This window comes from Canis lupus, chromosome 2, assembly GCF_011100685.1.
Source record: "Canis lupus familiaris isolate Mischka breed German Shepherd chromosome 2, alternate assembly UU_Cfam_GSD_1.0, whole genome shotgun sequence".
NCBI lineage: Eukaryota > Metazoa > Chordata > Mammalia > Carnivora > Canidae > Canis > Canis lupus.
This window is the reverse complement of record NC_049223.1, coordinates 6,172,205-6,194,043: the sequence shown is the minus strand read 5'-3', so window position 1 is coordinate 6,194,043 and position 21,839 is coordinate 6,172,205. Positions and strand designations below refer to the sequence as shown.

The window sequence follows — 21,839 nt, the reverse complement described above, 5'->3', positions numbered from 1 at the left end:
CACCAGTGACATTTTTGTTGGTTGGGAACTAAAGTGAATTTGGAGTTATCTATTTGTATCTTTCCAGAGGTGCCTATGGATAGAAGACATCCTTAAAGTTTCAAATAAAACAATTAGACTCTGTCAAGGGATTTCCCAATAATTGGGAGAGGAGGTTCTTGGCATATTATTCAGCTTATTATTATCATACATATTATTATGCTGTATCCCTTGTTTCTTCTGCTTGGATATCCCAACCTATAGTTAAAACTGGATGTCTTAGTTCTTAAATCCATTAATTCTAGAAACTCCTAGTCAGAATGACTTCCCTCTTCACTCAACACAGACTCACTCATTTTTTAAAAGAGATTTTATTTATTTATTCACGAGAGACACACAGAGAGAGGCAGAGACATAGGCAGAGGGAGAGTCAGACTCCCTGCGGGGAGCCTGATGTGGGACTTGGTCCCAGGACCCCGGGATCATGACCTGAACCAAAGACAGACACTCAACCACTGAGCCACCCAGGTGCTCAAGACTCACTCATTCTCATTCTCTCACTTCTGAGTCCTACCCCTTGCATATGTCTCTCCCTTCCACATATTCACTTGTATACACTTTCACAGGTTCTCCTTCATCCTGGACCCCTTTCAGGCAGAGGTTCCTTAAACATAGCATATTTTCCCCTTGAAGCTCAGCCGGTAGATGTCTCCATTACTCCCTCATAGCTAAGACCTTGGCAAGTAGGTTTTAATCATTTCTTTAACCGACAATAAGGAGGAGGATTTGATAATTTGCCTAAAATGAGCAGATGCTCGGGAGGACACGTCCCCATCCTACGTCCCTCCTCTTCGATTTAAGTCAGAAATGAAAACCCCTTTCTCCCTCTTTTCCAGGCAAAAGAAAAGGCTGATATAACTAAGCATGCAAGACGCCAACACCCTCCTCCTCCTCAGTACGTCCAAGTTTCCTTTGCTCTGAGCCACAAACGCTCTGCTTCTCCCTTCGCTCTCGCCCACCTCACCCCCGCCCCCGCAGGTTTCCGAGTCATCAGGGAACGCGAGTGGGTGAAAGGACTCGGAGCTGCTGCATCCCGAGCCGCCGCCTCCTCCTGCGCCTCCTCCGTGCCGCCTCGGGTTCAGCACTGGACAGCTCCCGCCCCAGCCCAACAAATGGCAGTCGGCTGATTGACAGAGGAGCCGACCAAACAGGGAACCAGACGGCTTGAAGCCGCCCGCCCTTCATGGGTTTGGTTGCGGCCAAGCTGCCTCTTTAAACCGGCTTTCCTCCCGAGAAGGGGGAGACAGGAGTGTGGTTTGTGGCCAAACCTGAGGACTCCGGTTAACCAGTTGCCTGGTCCTATAAACTCCAGAAAGACAATCGTCTTCAAAGACACCTTCGCTCTTTGGGACCGAGTCGTGCGCTCGCCGTGGGGATCCGTGTGCGCGCACTCGGCGCCTCCCCGCGGAGCAGCGAGGAGGAGCCAGAGCCGGGAGGCGGGAACGACCTGCCACGGGTGAGATGATGGAGCGGCGTCTTTGGCGGCCGCGGCGGCAGCAGCAGCAGCAGCAGCAGCAGGAGCAGCAGCAGCTCTCGAACACACCTCAATGAGAGCGACGGTGGAAGCTGCTGAGCAGGAAGACGTAAGCAGGCTAACTGTAGCCGCCGGCTGCGAGAGGGGATGTAACCTGTTCGGCTCAAGGCTGTGAGGTGCGTAATCCCGAGCCGACCCATTATGGAGCGGGTGCAGCCAGCGTTGCCACAGGTGATTTGATTTCCTGTGACGGTAGCTTAGCCAGCCGGGCCAATTCCGAAACATTCTTATTTTAAAGTCCTTTTCGACTGGGTGCCGCCATCTGGAGAAGGGGACGACTCCGAGTAAAAAGTCTTACTGTTGATAAATTGGCGACCAAATTTTACAAAGTGTCTCCCGTTACCTCCTCTCGTCTCTGCGAAGCAGATGGGAGCCATGGCTTATCCCTTACTCTTCTGCCTCCTGCTCGCTCATCTGGGTTTGGGAACTGTTAGCACCAGCCGCGACCCTCCGGGACGGCTGGATTCCCCTCGAGAGAGAAGCCTGAGGCTGAAGCAGCACGCCCAGCAGCCCGCGCGAGCCGCTGCCTCGGACCCCTCGGCTCCCTGGAGCCGCTCCACCGACGGCACCATCTTGGCGCAGAAACTCGCCGAGGAGGTGCCCATGGACGTGGCCTCTTACCTCTACACCGGGGACTCCCACCAGCTGAAGCGAGCCAACTGCTCCGGCCGCTACGAGTTGGCGGGCCTGCCGGGGAAGTCGTCGGCCCTGGCCAGCTCCCACCCCTCCTTGCACGGGGCGCTGGACACGCTGACACACGCCACTAACTTCCTCAACATGATGCTGCAGAGCAATAAGTCGCGGGAGCAGAACTTGCAGGACGACCTGGAGTGGTACCAGGCACTGGTGCGGAGTCTGCTGGAGGGCGAGCCCAGCATTTCCCGGGCAGCCATCACCTTCAGCACCGAGTCGCTGTCCGCGCCCGCCCCGCAGGTTTTCCTCCAGGCCACCCGCGAGGAGAGTCGCATCCTGCTCCAGGACCTGTCCTCCTCGGCACACCACCTGGCCAACGCCACGCTGGAGACCGAGTGGTTCCACGGCCTGCGGCGCAAGTGGCGGACCCACTTACACCGCCGCGGCTCTAACCAGGGGCCCCGGAGCCTGGGCCATAGCTGGCGGCGCCGGGACGGGCTTGGCGGGGACAAGAGCCATGTCAAGTGGTCCCCGCCTTATTTGGAGTGCGAGAACGGGAGTTACAAGCCTGGGTGGCTGGTCACTCTCTCCGCAGCTTTCTACGGGTTGCAGCCTAACCTGGTCCCCGAATTCAGGTAGGGAGTGGAAAAAAAGGCAAAAGCGAAGCCTTCCTTCCGGTTTCGCGTTGGGGAAGGAACACTTGGCTGTGACACTTAACGCTTCTCACCCTCTCAGCCGATCGCAGGCTGAGGGCCGTGTTTGGCGGGCGCCTGTGCTTAGGGACAAGAAGCGCCCTACGTTTGTTAGCTCAGTGAAGGCTTCTCTCGGACCAGTTTCCCTGCAAGGGGCAAGAGATTGGGGAGCATTTGACAGAGTTGAGAGACATCTCTGATGGCCTATGCTTCTTTTCAACCCTCAGGAGAGCAGGGAGGGGGAGTTCCCCCTCTGGGGGTGATCTGAGGGCAGCTGGAGAGCTCCGGGTGTGCCCACCAGGCACAGAGTGGCCAGCATTGGATGAGAGAGAAAAGGGAACAGGAGGAAGACAGAATTCCCCATTTCTGCCACTTAGGGGTAGCCTGCACCTGCTTCCTATTTGTGTAGTTTTAGATACCAGCCTGCTGTTAGTTACTGGAGGGGGTAGGATTAAAACCGTGCATCCCCTCTGCAGTCCTATCCCCTGAGCGGTGAGTCAGTCTCAGCAGCATAGCTGCCTCCAGGATCCAGACTTTGCAGTTTGGGCAGTGTGCTTCTGCTACCCATCTCCCTCATCCCCCAGTCCTCTTTTCTTCCCCTCTTCCTCCTCTTCTCTGTGTCAGGCATACCTGAGTGTCTTCCAGTCCTTTCATCTACTCACACACTTTATAAATGAATCTGATTGAGTTATCTTAGGGAAGAAGGGATTAGTTCTGATTGAATTCACTCAGGGAGCTTGTTGGAAATTTAATCACAGTTCTTCTGTATTTCCTGTCTAAAAGTACAGCATTTGTGGGGAGATGAGCATTTGCAAATTAGCAGCGGTAACTTCTGCCCTGGGAAATGCCTTACCTTTTTGGTGAAGAACTTTTAAGAAAATAGCACTTAAGAGTGGATGTGAGGAAGGAACAGAAACACAAGAGTAGAAACTCCTAAAGCCTGGGAGAGGGCCACAGATTGACTGGGATCCTCTCAATTTCCATGATGGGAGGCTCTGGCAGCAAGTCTTGGGGGTTGAGGTGTGCATCTGTACTTTTTAGGGAACTTAGGCAAACGTAAGAAACCTGTGTGTGTGTGTGTGTGTGTGTGTGTGTGTGTGTGTTAATGCTCTGTTTGGCACAAGGACAGGGTGCCAAGCTGGTGAAAGATAACAGGCTGAGTACTGGGTGGGCAAAAGGGGAAATCAGAAAGCTGGTTTGTCTTAGCAGTGTCATTTACATCTGCATGACCCTCCAATAAGTTGCTTAACCTCTCTGGGCCTCAGCTACTTATTATCTACCAAGTGAGGGATTTGAACTAGATGATCTCCAGGGAGCCATCTAGTTATAAAATTCTGTACCTTTTAATGCCAGCAACACTTGAGAAGGCAGATAAAAAAAACAACCCCCTTCTTTGATTCTGTGTGACTATATTAAATGTGTGTATGTATGTATGTATGTATGTGTATGCGTGCGTGTGCATGTATTTCTATCTCTTTTAAAGACCTTGTCTTAAACCAGAGTAACTCTTTCCTACTTTCAGAGTAATCAATCTCATTTCCTCCTGATTTCTGCAGGATCCTATTAGTAAGAGCTGAGCCCAGCTTTGAGTCTTTGCCATATTGTTTGCTCAGGAGAAGAAAGATCGGCAGATGCCATTCACTGCCAGCAAATTGTTTGTGGCCTTCAGATAAGTCTTTTTAGGGAGACCCAGTTCCCAGGATCAATCTATCATCTGTTATCTGTCTGTCTGCATCTCTCTCTCTCTCTCTTTACATATCCATAACATTTACATTCTGTCAGATTCTGTGGTAACCACTTTGCATGCAATATCTTGCTTAATTTTCACAACTCTATGAGTTAGGTTTTATTAGTTTCCCTATTTTACAGAAAAGGAACCTGAAGCAGGGAGAGGTTAAGCTTTTTTCCTGAGATCCCATAGCAGGTGAGTAGTAGAGCCAGAATTGGAGCCCATTTCATACTTTTAACCGCTATGCTAAACTCTGTCTTATGAAGGTGTTCTAAGAATGCTGCAGAGAGTATTGCTGCTGCATAAAAATATATGTATTTTCCAGGGTCAGATGTGGGACTAAGGAGGAGAAGCATTCATTTCAGAATAATTTCTCTTAAGGCTAAGAAAACATGAGTCACCTAAATACACTCAGTGCCTTCTGCCACCCAGGATGAAAGGCCAAGAACACAAAGGATCTGAGGTTGCAAGGGCTCACACGCCCCCTACCTGTTTTTTTGGACTACATACAGAAAGTAGTTTGTTTCCTCTGGCTGAGTTTCTTTAAGTGCTCTCGTAGTCATCAATGGTGTTCTTTCGCCAAGGCATGAAGCCAGGCCATTTAGTGTTTGGCTCTCTGCAAAGCTGGTTCCTCCTGGCAGTATGTATGGAGAACAGAATAACTGCACTCCTGTGAGTGCCTTTGCCCATGTCTTGTGCCTCTCAAATGCTGTATTGAGGATTTGCACAGATGTTAATTATAGGAACTAGAAGAAAACTTAAAGAGAGCAGATGGTTCCTCCTATTGTTTAATAGATAAAGAGAACTAAAAAGGTGAAGTTACTTGTCCAAAAATCACAAATCAATTTTATAGTACTGGAAGAAGTGGGATCCAGGCCTTCTATCTCTGGTTCACACTATGCTTAATATGTATAGAGCTAAATCATATTTCTGCGTCTCTCTTAACCTTTGCATACAATGCATCCTGGGGAACAGAGTTTACCCTTCATCACCTTTTAGGACAAAAAAATCAGCTCATAGAACCGGCTGCTGAATTAAAAAATATATACATTGTTTCTTACACACATATCAGATAATATTTAAAAGGGTCTTTCTTGTCTCTTCACACTCATATAACGCAATCCTTTCTGTTGTTGTTAGTGGTGGTGTTTTATGATCTAAGATATACATTCTAAAATTCTATTCTATAGGTGAATAATACTATACAGGCATGGTACAGGGAAAACCTCAAATAAATTTTTGGGAAACCATAATTAAGAGTCCTATACATGAGGCAGCCCTGGTGGCTCAGCGGTTTAGTGCCACCTTCAGTCCAGGGCGTGATCCTGGAGACCTGGGATCGAGTCCCATGTCAGGCTCCCTGCACGGAGCCTGCTTCTCCCTCTGCCTCTCTCTGTATCTCTCATGAATAAATAAATAAAATCTTTAAAAAAAAAAAGAATTCTATACATTATTTTAAATGTATTTTGAACCTCCATAATATCTGCAAAAAGCCTTATCTATAATGAAAAATCCATTGATAATACTTTTCTTATGGAAGAGAAAAAGGAGGAAAAATTTTGTAGTTAAAATTTTCATTTAAGATCAGTTAGTAAAAAAAAAAAAAAAGATCAGTTAGTATTTTCTCAGGTCTTGCTTATAAGATTCAAGCATTTAAGTTATATTTCATTTTTAGATAATGTATATCCCAAATATGAAATTTAAAAGTAATGTGAGAACATGGCTAACCATCTTTTTATGTTAATGTTTATCACTATCAAATACCTCTCAGAGTAAATTTTATTCCCTTCTGTTTCAGAATAACAGAAGTATCTTAAATTTCAAAGCCTAGTTTAAGACTCACATTGGGAAGAGGCGAGCCTGGGTGGCTCCGTCTGTTGAGTCTCTCCACTCTTGATTTCAGCTCAGGTCATGATCCCAGGGTCTTGACATCGAACCTTGTGTTGGGCTCCATGCTCAGCAAGGAGTCTGATTGAGATTCTCTCTCCCCCTCTGCCCTTCCCCTTAAATAAATAAATATATCTTTTTTTTTTAAGGCTCACATAGGAAGGTAAATATTTATTATTCATTTCTTTATTTCTTACCCCCCCCCCCCAAATGGCATTAGCTGTTCTAATAATGTCTAATGACCCAAATGTCTCCTGGGTCTTTTGTTATATAGTATAAACATTTTAGTTCTCATCTTCCAACTCAGCAAAAGAGAGAGTAATAATTTAAGTTATACCCTCAGTTGTTTATATTTATTACATTAGATTTGTGATGTCCTTGTAAAGTCAAATCCTTGGTTTTGCATAGTAATTTTTCTTTGTGGAACTTAAAGTGATATGGAGTTGGATCCCATTCTGCTGAAATCATAGATATCTCATTGGTGGTAGTTGGTACTATTCAATGCTTAGGATGGATATAAGATACTTATGCGTTGAATTTAAATTAAGGTAAAGGAACCTTTGGGAACTAATTATTTTTTGACAAGCCAAAAGGGACTTAGGAATTCATTTGGCTTCTTTCATCTTCCGAACTTGCAATGGAGGAAACAGACCCAAAGGGCTAAAGGAACTTGCTAGAATGGCACAGCTCTTTTGTGGCAGCTTAGAATTAGTGGAAACCAATATATTTTGAGCACCTACTAGATGTCAGATACTTCATATACACCACTGCATCTAATTCTTTGTAATCTACCATAGTGACAACTTCAGAAAAGTTAAGTAGCTTGCCTAAGGTACATAGCTAGTATGTTAGGCAGCAAAAATAAAATTTAGATCTATCTAGCTGTGAAGCTTAGGTAGGTCTTTCTACGCTGCTTTCTATGCTGCTATTTCTTGATTACCAACTTTGTTTTCACCTTGTTATTAAAAAATACAACACAGCAATGATTTGAAATAATATATTTGGTCCAAGTAAGTCATATACACTTATTATTTTTAGGCCAATCATACAACCAAGTATGTTGTGTAGTAGGAAGAATATTAGACTTGACAGAACTTTGCCTCAAGTTCCAGTTTTGTCTCTGACTGGCTGTATTACCTGTCTGGAAGTCAGCTTCTGCAGAATTAATATGTGAGAATGGACTTGATGCTATCTAAATACCTTTCTAACCCTTTGTTCTATACATTCTTGATTGGTCTATTCAAATTGTCAACAAGTAGGCTTTGGAAATAGGGTGGATACACACAAGTGCAGTAGCTTGTGGAAATAGTATTGTTGGGAAAGTAACACACAGAGAAAGAGGAAACCATGTGGATGTCAGACCTGGTGTTGGTAAAAAACAGCAATAGGGCTATGAAGGAAAGATCAAATGGTGTGGAAACCCCTTCTTAGAACCTAACAGAAGAAATATCGAAGTCACTGATTCGCTGACTCTTGAGGGGTCACTTCATTCTCAGCATACTGCACCTGTACACCTCCACCAATAATTCTGCTACAGATATCTGATTTCCACAGAAGAGGGCACTTCACTTAAAGTATAAGGGAAATGACCATCTTGATCCAAGCTAAACATATCCTACGTCTCTCTTGTGGGTAATGATAGTGGTGGAGAGGTTGTCTATAGAAACAGCACAGAGATGCTTACCTAGGTTATTGAGCAAAGAGTTTTTAGATCAACCTCTGTTACTGAGGTTTTTGTCTCAGTTATCTCATCTGTAAGCTGTGAATAGTAAAGTACATCTCCTTTGGGATTCTTTAATGACTAAATGAAGAATTGTGATCACACAGGAAGTTTAGTAAGTATTTTGTATTGTAGCTTCCGGCTTCCCAAATACACTCCTCAGACATAAACTTTCTTAGTTTAGCTGAACTAAAGTCACGTGATTAGTAGTCATTTATAATTTATATGATGGTTTTGTTTCATCCTTAATTATTGTGAAGTCTTGTAAAGACAGTGGATCAGGGTGGAAACATGGGTCTTGGAGAAAGAAGATGTTGTCACCAGCCTGGACCACATCTTTGACTCATGGTATCACCATGGACAGTGGTTGCCTTTCTAGTCCTCAGTTTCCCTATCTGTAAATTGAGGGGGTTGGTCTAGGTGACCTGTAGGGTTCCTTATAACCCTAAAAGCCTATGATTATGTACCTAATTAAACCTTTTACTTTAACTTTTGGACTTTGATTATAATGCTGAAAACAGTTAATATATTTTCACTTAAATGGTGATCATGTTCATGTATGTTCAATGTATGTTATCATAGTCATTTATTCACAGAATAGAGAAAACCTCCTTGATACAGACTAAGTATATATGCTAGTGGAATTGAGACCACTATTTCTTTTCTTTTTATTGTCTTTTTTCTTTCTTTTCTTTTCTTTTTCTTTCTTTCTTTTTCTCTTTCTTTCTTTTCTTCCTTTCTTCCTTTCTTTTTCTTTTTTTTTCTTTGAATGCCACTTAAAAATAAGAATAAGCATGATCTGATATTCTAGATCTTGAAAGATCCCCTGGTTTTACTTAAAGGCAACATGAAGCTATTTTGCAGATTTCTAAATCAGGTGTATCAGTATACTCATGTAACTTCCCTCAAGATAACCAATGTTTAGGCATTTTGAAGCTCCTTACCTCTTAATGACAACCCATTTTCAGTTTATTTCTGTAGTTGGCTAATTTTAAAATTTCAAAAAGGCCTATTTATTGTGGTGCAGCAGTGGCACAGCATTACTTGCCATTTTGTAGAATATACATTTGAAAGCAGAAATGAGATTTCTGAGATTGCTAAATAAATAACAAAAGTATATGCCTGCCCTCTGGAGAGGGAACTGATGCCCTCGCTAGACTGGTTTTATGTCTTCAAATGCTAGATAAGTCAAATTTTACTTTTAATTGCAGAAAGACAGCAGTTTGTTGTTCACTGTTCAGGGTTTTATGGCTACCCTTTTCCAATATGCATTATGTTTTATGATTATATTGTAACATAACAGGATGCCAAGAAGTATGTTGTTGTTAGTTTGCATTTGGTTGGTACCAAAACATTAGGGCCTTGTTTATTTTCTCTCTTCAGATCTGGATTGGTATTTACAGGGTTATTTTAGCCGAATTACTAAAATAGTACATTGGGATTTTAATAACTTTGGAAGCTTAATGGCTGCTATTCACAAATAGGCCACACACTGATACTGGGGCTATGCTTGGAGAGTTTGCAGCCAATGGTGTTATTAAGCTCTTGTCCACAGCTTTGGCATATGCACTAGGGAGGGGGGAGCTCTTTCTGTTGGTCTTTTACCCTTATTTGCTTTTTAGCTTTTAGTAAAAAAAAAAAAAAAAAACACAAAAAAAACCCATTTCTCTGTGTAAATTTCTATTTTCTCTGGGCATTTACTCATCCAACAAATCTTTTTTTCTTTAGGAAAAAAAACTATTAAAATTATTTAGGTGGATAGGTTGTTCTATGAAATACTTCTTCAGTGAATTGTCTTTCTCAGGTTCCCTCCTATCTTATTCTACAATGCCAAGCTTAGTATAGGAGCTATGATGAACTTTCTTTTTTTGTATTTAAGGATATTGTAGTGTCTCAAAGCAATTACAATTATGTCTCAAAGCAAATATGTCTAGTTTCGTTATCTTCGTTATAGGTAGAATTTATAGAAAACACAGAATTAGCTTAAGTGGTCTGACCCCAAGATCATTTTTCCCAAACAAAAATCCTATTACCTACCTTTCTGTCATAGAAGGCAGTCTCTCTATTATGTGGTTAACTATTAATTCTAATTAATTGAATCCAGTTAATTTTTATCCATTATAATATTTGTTGTAGCATCCCCCTAGTTAAAAACTATAACCACAACAAGACAATGTGGAATTTTTAAAAAATAATTCTGTCCAGTTAGCAAAGTACCCAGTGCACCTAGAACTTAAAAGGAAACTTAGAGTTACATAAGATTTTGGTTTATTTCCTTAACCTTGTTTTCTTACTATTTATGTGTTTTGTCCCATGGGTATGCCTTTTTACATTATTATGGAAGAACTTTCATAGTAAAAGGTGAAAGATTTATTCAGTGATCCAAAGAGAAACCAGAGTACGGAAAAACTTTTATAGAATAATTTGACACATGGCTTTTATCTGAGAAAGAGGAAAGATGATATAGTATAGAATAATGTATTTTATCAATTCTGAGATGCATTTCCCCCCATTTTGATGTCTTTTAACTTGAGATCTGTCTTATGATTGAGAGCATGTCATTTTCAATTAGCATACATTTTCTTTTAATGGCACACAATATAATGTATCTTTCGATTAATGGTATCTTATATTTGATGAATTATAATATTAGGAAATGAGAAAATAAATTCCAAGATATCTCCAACTATACAGTTCTATTATCATCTTTAAGTTATCAAGATGCAGCAAAATGTACATATATGGAAACACAAAATCTAGACATCACTGGTACATATAAATTAGATTGCTATTTGCCTTCATAATTTGTTTAAAAAAGGCAAGCTATCCTAAAACATGGAGCTACAATTTCTTTTTTTTAAGATTTTATTTTTTTAAAGAATTTATTTATTTATTTATTTATTTATTTATTTATTTATTTATGAGCGACACATAGAGACATAGGCAGAGGGAGAAGAGGCTTCCTGCTGGGAACTTGATATGGGACTCAATCCCAGGTCTCCGAGATCATGACCTGAGCCAAAGGCAGATGTTCAACCACTGAGCAACCCAGATTCCCCTAAGATTTTATTTCTAAGGAATCTCTCTACCTAATGTGGGACTCAAACTCACAACCTAGAGATCAAGAGTTGCATGCTTTACCCGCTGTGCCAGCCAGGTGCTCCCACATTTCTTTCAATTTGTGTGAAATATACAAAATATTGGGCCAGTAGTTGTAGAAACTTTTGTTTTCAGATTAGGTCCGGTAAGGATTATCAAAATCTTTCCCACACTATCTGGTGAAGAATTTCACTCACTCTGTGGGAAAATGCCTAAGATAATGAGAATAAAAGACCACTTATAGACCAAAAACAGGAAGAAATATATCTTTCTTTTCTAAAGGGCTTAGAGGTTTCAGGGTGGAAATAAAAACTTCATGGTGTAGTCATGTAATTAGTTTTGGTTAAAGAGATTCAAATGGAATTGTGGAAGTGAATGTTTTTCCTTTTTTTTCTAGTCAGCTGCCTGAGTGAAGTTGGACTTCCCCTTACTTGATATGTCAGACCACTGCATAGAGCAGGGTTTCTTCACCTAGGCTTTATTGACATTTCATTCCAGTCTTGTTTGTTTTTAGATGTTTAGCAGCACTTCCGGCTGCCTCCTATGATGCTTGTAGCAACCTCCTTGCCCACTATGATAATCAAAAATGTCTACAAACATTGCCAAATATCTTCTTGAGGGCAAAACTGCCTATGGTTGAAAGCTGCTGGTGGGGAGAGAATTCATATAAATATACTATTCTGGGGCTATTTCAAGGGTTCTGTATGCATGTGTATATATGTGTGTGTGTGTGTGTGTGTGTGTATAAGTCTATCAGATCACGTATTTATTTATTTGGAACATAAGATCATTTCACATATAGAACCTGATATGAGCGAGAACTGGAAAATTTTGATGGATCAATGGAATATTAATCTACATTAATATGTCATCAGGGCTCAAAAAGAAAAACTTGGCAAACTATTTGCAGAATTTGTTACTAATGGTTTAAATGTTTTTACTATTTCTATGGTTAAATGTTTTATATTTAAGGTTTTTCAATAAAGGATGCATTTTGAAAAAGAAAGTATGTGCGTGTGGGGTGGTGGGGGCATTATTTAAAAAAGCAAGTTTTAGTCAATGTCCTGGGAAAGCTCATTTTTGAAGAATTAGAATATTAGAAGTCAAAAGGATTTTAGAGATCATATAATCTAATTTATTGTTACTTTTAAAGGGAAGGAAATTGAGGCCCAGGGAAGTGACCACCACTTGCACTAGCTATGGCTGCGGTGAACTTGCAGTTTAATCATAGGTACAAATAAAAACACCCCACGTCATCAAATGAAAGTTAATTTATATTTATTATTCACTGATCTTGAACCTTGCTGAGCATCAGGATCAACTGAAAAGCCTCATAATACATTCCTAGGCCCTCTCCAGACCATGTGAATGAGATAGTTTGAGGATAGATTCAGAAGATTATAATAAGTAAAAAGTCTTTGTATTTCAGAAGCAATTCGTCCTTAAGCCCAAACTTGGGAAAAGCAAGCAGTGTTTGATAAGGTTATAACCCACACATTCCATTTCTCAAGATTTAAAGAATAAAAATTAAAAATTGTAAATGCTTAGTATTTTCAGCTTTAGTCATCAAAAAAATCTGGCAATCCAATATTGTGAATGATCGTACTGGTAGGGGTAGAATGAATAGCAGGTTTTTTAGGAAGGCAGAGAGATCACAGGTACTGAGGCGTGGAATGGTAGGCCACTAAGTATTATGCTATATCTCCCTTTCTTTATTTCAGGTTGTTTTCTCACCTTTAAAATAGGGGCTATCATGAAAGCAGCTGCTTGGTATTATTACTTATTTATTTCTGTATGTAAAAGTCCAATTTCCCCAACTAGTTCTACATGGCCTTCAAATGCCAAGGACCACATTTTATGACTTCCCATATTCAGTGCCTCAAGAAAATTGCCTTGCATATTTCAGGGAGGCAGCATGGAACAGTGTCTAAGAGGAAGGGTTTTGGGATTATAAACCTACACTTGAATCCATGAACTTTCACTTTTGCTGTGTGACACTGGGCAAATTACTTAACTTTCTATGTCTTCATCTTGAAAGGGTATAGAGTACCTCTCATTGTTGTAAAGAGTGAACAGTCATATATATGTATAAAGAGTTTAGCATAAGGTATGTAATGTATTCTTTTAAGAAGCACTATAGAGTCTATAATGTGTACTTTGGTAGGGCTATAGATACTGGGGATGTAACAGATATGACAGAAATCCCTGCCCTCATGGATTTTTTTTTTTTGTGTGTGTGTGTGGAGGTAGGGGGAGATAGATAATCAGCAAGCAAAATTAGTAGAATAATTCTTGATAGAAACAAGTGCTATAAGGATATAAATAGGATAGTGAGATAAAAAAATAGGTGAGTGGTAGGTTGGGTTGCATTAAATGGGGTGGTCAGGAAAGATCTTTGAGTTAAGAAATGAAGGATGAGAAAGAGACTGCCATGGAACAAGTTGAGGTAATCATGTTTTAAATAGGAAAGAGTAAGAGCAAAGGCCTTGAGGCAGGATTGAGCTTCAAATGCTTCAAGAATAGAAAGAATGTCTTACCGGAATGTATTGAGAGGTAGGTAATGACATAAAAAATGAGAGGAAGACACAGAGGAGATATTTAATAAGTGGGTTAAAATATTGTGGTAATATAGAAACATATTAAGTGCTTTAAAAAGTTTTAACCCATAGCAATCTGTAAATTATGGATGCATTTTCATTGTTTTTCTTTGGATGGTTTTATTGTAGTGTTCTAATTTTATTTTGGCAGATTTTTCTTTCTTCATTTTAGTGTTGGCCTTCTTGCTACTTCCTCACATAGCTCTCTGAGAGCTTGAGTTTTCCAGTCTCTCTGATGAGATTTCAGTCAAAGAATGAGGTATTTTTAGTTGCTCCATTCTCTCTCTTTTTTTTAAAAAAAATACTTTATTTATTCATGAGAGACAGGGGTGGGGTGGGGGGCAGAGACGTAGGCAGAGAGGGAAGCAGGCTCCATGCAGGGAGCCGGATGTGGGACTAGATCCTGGGAATCCAGGATCATGCTCTGGGCCAAAGGTAGATGCTCAACTGCTGAGCCACCCAGGCATCCCACAGTTGCTCCATTCTCAAATGTGAATGAATAAATTGGAATTTGAGCAGCAAGGGAGGTAGAAATAAAAAATCCAAAATTTCTTGCAAAAATAAGTTGGGTGCTTTTCTTCCCCCCTGGCTCAAACCTGTAAGGGAAGTATTTTTCAGATGCAGACAGGAGAATAAGGACAGAGGCACAGCAGGTTAACTTATGGGCAAAGCATTCTTTTTCTTTACCAGCATTCCTGGAATGACATCCTGTGGGTCCCTGACTTCTCTCAAGCTGGTAGCTGGCAGGTCTTGTCATTTGGCATTTTCTGACACTCTCTGTTGTCCTTTGTGCTCAGGTCTAAGATGTAGAGGTCAAGGGCTGCCTGAAAAACTGCCAGTGAGAGGCATAAAGCATAGACATGAGATTGGAAGAGCCAGAAGAAAGACCACTAACATTTGGATGTGAATTTGGAGGTAGAGTTTCCATGATAGGAAGTATAGGTAGGAATGTATCTCTAATGAGGTACATTAAAAATGGAAAATCAGGATTATGGGTTTTAGGAAATAAAATAATCATCATTAGCTCCTCCAATGTGACAAATGTGGGATTTAGCATCTTTATATTTCATTTTTCCTTACCCTCCTCTCTTGTTTCATTAATTGTATTTTTAATTTTTCTACTGGTTACCTCAATTTTTGCACCCATAAATTTTAAATAGTATCTTCTTTTTTTTTACTTTTCATTGTCTTCCTACTTCTCTTGCTATTCCAGTATTTTAGATAATTAAAGATGGTGGCATTTATAACCTGTCACTGCAGTAAAGAAGCAAAAACCAAAAACCAAAAACCAAAACCAAAACCAAAACAAGCAAAAAAAAAAAAGCTGTGCTTTGTCTATTCATTGCCTCTAAGAATTGAAACTTGAATAACTGAATCTGTCATTTTCAGAATGTTCCAAATTTCAAGTGCCAATGGATTATCTCTCTCTAGACCAGTTGCTCAAGACCATGGTTTAGTTTGCATATATCTGCATGGAGACTTTTCACATATTGCTCCCTGCCTTTGGAATTGCCATCTGCTTTCCTTTTTCATGTTAAAGAAATAAAAAGGAACCATATTATTATTTCTAAGATCATTTGACTTTTTAATCAATCATGATATTGGTTAAAGAAAATTTCACATTTTTGATGAAGGCATTCTTATTGGAGTCCCAAAATTGCTTTAGGACTTCTGCAGAATAACCATCATGGAAATTTCTTCAAATTACTGAAATTTTGAATCCAACTGTGTGTTGGATTCAGGTTCTCTTAGTTCTAGAATTCTTATTTTTTCATCCCATGGAGTACATTTCAAATACTTTCTAAGCATCTCAGGTACCTTCTAAGTAAAATTTCTAAGTCTTCCCATGTCTGAAAACATGTCTTTTTGTATGATTGATTGTCAGAATATAGAGTTATAGGTTCAAAGTCATTTTGCCCTCAGAATTTTAAAGACATTGTTTTCAGCATTCATTGGTGCTGGTAAAAAAAAATTGATATTAACCTGATTTATTACACTTTTGTAGGTAATTGTTTCTTTTCTTCTCATAGAAACTTTAAGATCTTTTCTTTTTCCTTGGGGTTCTGAATATTCATGATGATGTGCTTAGATGTGATTCTTTTTATTCATCAACCTTACCACTTAGTTGGCTGTTTTAGATTTTTCCACTCAGAAATTTTCTTTTATGAGTGCTTAAAATTACTCTCTCATACCCATTTCTCTTTCTGGAACTCCAGAAACATTTAGATATTTGACTTTCTGGATTGATCTCCATATTTCTTAACTTTTCTCTCATTTTTTCTTTTTCTTTTTACTTTCCCTTCTAGGGGATTTTCTTATTTTTTCCTTTTTAGTGAATTAGTTTCCATCTGGCAATCTCTTTTAATTTCTACAAACTCTTGCTCTGATTTTTTATCATAATTGTATGTTCATTTTCTTAAATCTCTTTGAGAAACTTAAAATACTTATTAAATTGTCTTCTGTTGCCTGAATTATTGCTGTTTGTTCCTGGTTTAGTTGTTTTGCTTTTTCATACCAGCTCTTCTCCTTTATGCTACCAGTTCATCTCAAATGTGATCCTTAGTCATCAATTTTCTGATTAAAGGGCTAGGTTAATTTACATAGCTAGAGGACATGGAGCCTTGTGTCAGACATGTAGGCCTAGTTCCTCAGTAGACTTCTCCCTTGATTGTCAGGCTTCATTCACTTTAGGATACTGGAGAAGGAAGTTGGCAGTCTCTGGACCACCCTAGACTTCTATTCTGGGATAACTAACAACCAATTTTAGAAGTTTTAGCTCTTCTCAGGTATTTCTTTTTATCTATTTACAGAATGATTCTTGGTTTTCAGTTTGGGGATAAATACCCTTGCTGCACACAAGGAGAGGTTGTGACAACTTGTGTAATTGATGGAAGTCCTTCAGTTCATCACCTTGATGTCTGCTGCATTTTCTACTTCTACTTGCAATTGACTTTGAGCTTAGAATCTTTCTGAAAAGTCTGCTGGAAGAGCAGTGTTCACCTTATAGCCCTTTCCTGATCATGTCCTGGACTGAGCTCTTACCACTCTGGCTTATTATCAGTATGATCCCAGATAATTGTGTCAAGTCTCTGATCAGCTATTTTGCCTCATTCCCTTTTTATACTTATTTACTGCCATTACAGGTGGATGGGAAGGGATGAGGTAGAGAAATATATGCTCAACTCAGCAACTTGAACAAGAACTCACTTAGGTCTTCTGACCATTCTTCTTACTCTTACCAAGGATCTGGACATCATATCAGCTCTTTTCCTTATTAGGTGTGTGTCTACATAGGGTTCAGAGCATACAAGTAAAACCTATATTTAGTTTACACCTTGGGTACCTAACCCAAGGCTATTTATCTTAATTTCAATAGCAACATTTTTTTTTTTTTTACTTACTTTATGGCCTTATTTACTGTTGTTATTTTTGGATCAGAAGTGGCCATTGCCACAAGCTGTATCTCTTTCTGTGAAAAATTACTATATTAACAGCTGACTTGTTTTTATTGTATAAAATATTAGGGTCTAGAAAAAAGTCATTTAGAGTGAAAAAATCCGGGCAGATTGTCAGCTGGTAGTTTGACTTAAAAATCTATATTAAGAAGAGTCAACAGAAAAAAAAATGAGAAGTTTAATAATTTAAGAAATGATTGACACAAAAGGTATTTTCATTTGGATATTGTAGCCAAACACTAACATAAATGGCATTTTAATTAATCAACAGGAAACTGAAGGCATGAGATCATTATTTTATGTTTTAAGAGAGACTGCAATATTCACATTAAACATTTATATTCCCTGACAGATATATTTTGTCTTTTTTTTCCTCCCTGGACATTAAAAAAGTGTGACTTTGGACATATTATAGAACTTACATGAACCTAATTTTTCTTATTCTAAAATGAAGAAAGTATTTCCTCTTTTATAAGATTATTATTTGAAAAAAATGAATGAATCAATCAATATAGGTGATCTCTTTGTACTGAGTTCCCTGACAAGGGATTGTCCTACCCCATTCAGAAAGGATAGAGGTGATATAAGCAACACTGGGGATGAGTTTGATAAAAAAAAAAAAAGAAAAAAAAAAAAAAAAAAAAAAGCTGTCCTCTTGTTTAAAATTTAGATAAAATGAAGCTCAAAACTATCCCAGTGAAGGAAAGCCACAAAATGAAACCTCAGTCAGCTATCTCTATAAAAGTAGCAGACTTAAAATATATTTTTCAGAGGGACAGTCGTATATTATCAAATTTTAAGAGATGTGCTGCACTTAATTCTGAAAAAAGTATCACCTTGAGGATCCCTCAAATACAATGATTGTATATGTGGATAGAAAAGAGATGTTGCTCCCGATTGAACTTACTTCATTTTATATTTATCAGTTCTTTTTTAAAAACAAAACTTGAGTTATTTATTTTTTTCGCATACAAAGTGTACAGATCTTACTAAGGAAGGTGTGACTTGATTGCCAAAAACCTTCCAAGAACAAGAAGCCAGACAGATGGAAGACGTTTGTCACTATGTAAAGTTTTGGTTGGCAAGCTTTCTCTGGACATGTCTGCTGCAAAGTAGTGTGGGGGAGGAGAACATTTTCTTGCTTTAAGACAAGACAAGACAAGACAAATTCTTCTAGATGTTCTAGAGGGCATCAGACTATGTTCTTATGTTCTTTTTTTGTTGTTGTTATGTTCTTATGTTATTCTGTATTTCTTGTAGTTATATGCTAGAGTTTAATGATATAGATTCTGGGTGCTTTTGTGAGAATGCTTTCTGAGGATGAGATGCCCCAAGTGAGGAAACTATACAAAGATTACTTGAGTCACTGAAACATGAATCTAGATTCTTTTATAGTTAGATGGGAACAGAAAGTAAATAGCTCATCTTCCCTTTTAAAAAAAGTCTTTTCACTTTTCCTTGATCAGACCCCATTTGCAACTCACCTGCGAAGTGTGCTCTTCTGTTCATATGCTGTTTGTGTACAAATAATTTTAATTAAATACTTGCTATATAGCTGATTATTTTGCTTTTATTTCACACCACTCTTTTTAAAAATCTCTTCATGTTGCCACATATACAATCAGTCCATTTCTCTATTGCAATATAGTACTCTACTGCTGCATTGTGTGTAGAAACTGTCCAGTCCCAGGGATGGGTACCCAGAATGTCTTCAATTCTCTGCCATTACAATAACACTGTTGTAAGTTTATATGCCCTTTATAGACTCGAATGAGAATATCTTTGAAAGTTATACACAAGAGCAGGATTTCTGAGTTATAGAGAAGGGCAAATGTATTTTACAAAATATTGCAAGATTGCTCTCTCGATAGGCTGTACCAATCTACATATTCACCAGTAGGGTGTAAAGGATCCTATAGATTTACATTATTGCCAACACTTGGAATTATATGGCTATTTTTTTTGGCAGTTTAATGAATGCAAAGTGATATCTCATTATTGTTTTAATTTGCTTACGTATCTCTTCATGTGCTTGTAAGCCTGTTGTGTTTACTTTTCTGTAAAATGCTTGTTTATGTTTTTCCTGTTTCCTATTATGGTTCCCATATTTTCATTGAATCACAAGAGATCCTGGTGTATAGATACTACTGTGTCAATTTTAGACATTGTAATATCACCCAATTTGTTACCTTTTAGTTAACTTTGTTCATAATCTTTAACCTTGAAGAGAATTTTCAAAAATTTATTATGTTACTTAAAATTTTGCCTTACAGTTCATGCTTGAGGGTTCAAGAAATCTTTCAATACTTCGCCACAAAAATGTTCTCTTATGTTACCAACAACTAACTTTAAAGTTTTACCTTTCCCAGTCAGGTTTTTAACATTTGGAGTTACCCTTGTACATGGTATTAGGTATGGATCAAGGTATTATTTTTGTTCACTTAGTGAGCCAGATTCCCAACACTATCATCTTTACCATACAGTTAAGTGCCTTAGATGCACATGTATGTTTCTGAGTTCTCTATTTTGTTCCACTGCTTTCCATGTCTGTTTTTCTGTCAATGTTATGTTTTGTTTCCATGATTGGGCAGTGTTTTAATAATTGCTTGGGCAAAACCTACCTCGTTTCACAACTTACTTTTATTATTCTACTTATAGCAAGCTGTAAGTTTCTCAAAATCCATATGGAATTTTGGTTGGTTCTGCATTAAATTTATAGCTGCATTTAATCAGAATTTGCATTTTTAACACAGTAAATTATTCCTTCTTAGAGCATGGGATATCTCTCCATATTATTCAGGTCATCCATTTTGTCCTTCATTAGTTTCAAAATTTTTCCATTGAGATTTTGTGTATTCTTAAGTTAACTACTACAGAATTTATGGGTTTTGTTGCTATTTTATATGGCATCTTTTAGTTATAATTTTTTATTGGAGATTGTTGATATAGATAAATGCTATCGATTTTTGTACATTGATCTAGTGTCTATCAAACTTGCTGAACTTTCTTAGTATTCTCGTATTTGTTGATTTTATTGTCAGAAAAATGATCATATACAAATAATGATGGTTTAGTCTCTCCTGAACTTTACATATCATTTTTTTCTTCAGAGAATTAGTTGTGATTTTCAGTACCATATTAAACATCATCAGAGATAGTAAGCACTCTTGACTTAAAGGGAACATCTTAAAAAGTTTCTCCTTTAAATATATTGTTGAAGAAGCAAGCTTTATCAGGTTAAGAATATTCTCTTTTATTTAGTTTATCATTAAAGAAAATTAGGTAGTAGAATTTTGTAAAATGTTTTTATCTTGATTAACACAATCAGATTATTTTTCTCATTTCTTCTATTAACGCTGTGACTATGTATTTTCTTTTTTTTTTTGGTTTTAAGTTTTTATTTTAATTCTAATTAGTTAACATAGTGTTCTATTAATTTCAGGTGTACAACATAGTGATTCTACAATTCCATACAACACCCAGTGCTCATTACAAGTGTACTCCTTAATCCCCATCACCTATTTAACCCATAGCCCACACCCCATCAGTTTGTTGTCTATAGTTAAGAATCTATTTCTTGATTTGTCTCTTCTTTTTCCTCTGCTCATTTGTTTTGTTCTTAAATTTCACATATGAGTGAAATCATATGGTCTTGGTCTTTCTCTGAGTAGCGTATTATTATTATTATATCTCCAGTTTCACCCATGTTGTTGCAAGTGACAAGATTTCATTTTTTTATGGCTAATATTCCATTGTGTGACTATATATATATATATATCACTTTTTCTTTATCCATTCATCAGTTGATGGGCACTTGAGCTTCTTCACTATCTTGTCTATTGTAGTAGTGTGATTAACTTTTTGAGGAACCTCCATACTGTTTTGCACAGTGGCTGCACCAGTTTGCATTCCCATCGACAGTGCATGAGGGTTCCTTTTCCTCTATATTATCACCAATATCTGTTGTTTCTTGTGTTGTTGATTTTGGCCATTCTGACAAGTGGGAGGTGATATCTCATTGTAGATTTGATTTGCATTAATGGTAAATGATAATGAACATCTTTTCATGTGTCTGTTGGTAATCTGTATGTCTTCTTTGGAGAAATGTGTGTTCAGGTCTTCTGCCAATTTTAATTAGATTATTTGTTTGTTTTTGGTGTTGAGTTGTATAAGTTATTATGTATTTTGGATACTAACCCTTTATCAGGTCATTTGCAAATACCTTCTCCTAGTTAGAAGGTTGCATTTTGGTTTTGTTGATTGTTCCCTTCATTGTGCAAAAGCTTTTTATTTTGATATAGTCCCTATAGTATATTTTTGCTTTTGTTTCCCTTGCCTCAGGAGACATATAGAAAAAAGTTGCTATGGCCAAAGTTAAAGAGGTTATTGACTGTTTTCTCTTCTAGGAATTTTATACTTCCAGGTCTCACAATTAGTTCTTTATTTCATTTTGC

General features: G+C 38.4%; 1 protein-coding gene across 1 annotated transcript in view; it reads left to right on the top strand.

Annotated features, from left to right (window-relative positions):
- The first annotated feature begins 1,129 nt into the window (after positions 1-1,129).
- Positions 1,130-21,839, top strand: part of GPR158 (G protein-coupled receptor 158) — a 410,036-nt gene continuing 389,326 nt past the window's right edge. The window contains exon 1 of the mRNA XM_038529762.1: positions 1,130-2,841. Within this exon, the coding sequence (XP_038385690.1) occupies positions 1,940-2,841 (902 nt within the window). The 5' untranslated portion in view covers positions 1,130-1,939. The remainder of the gene's footprint in view (positions 2,842-21,839) is intronic.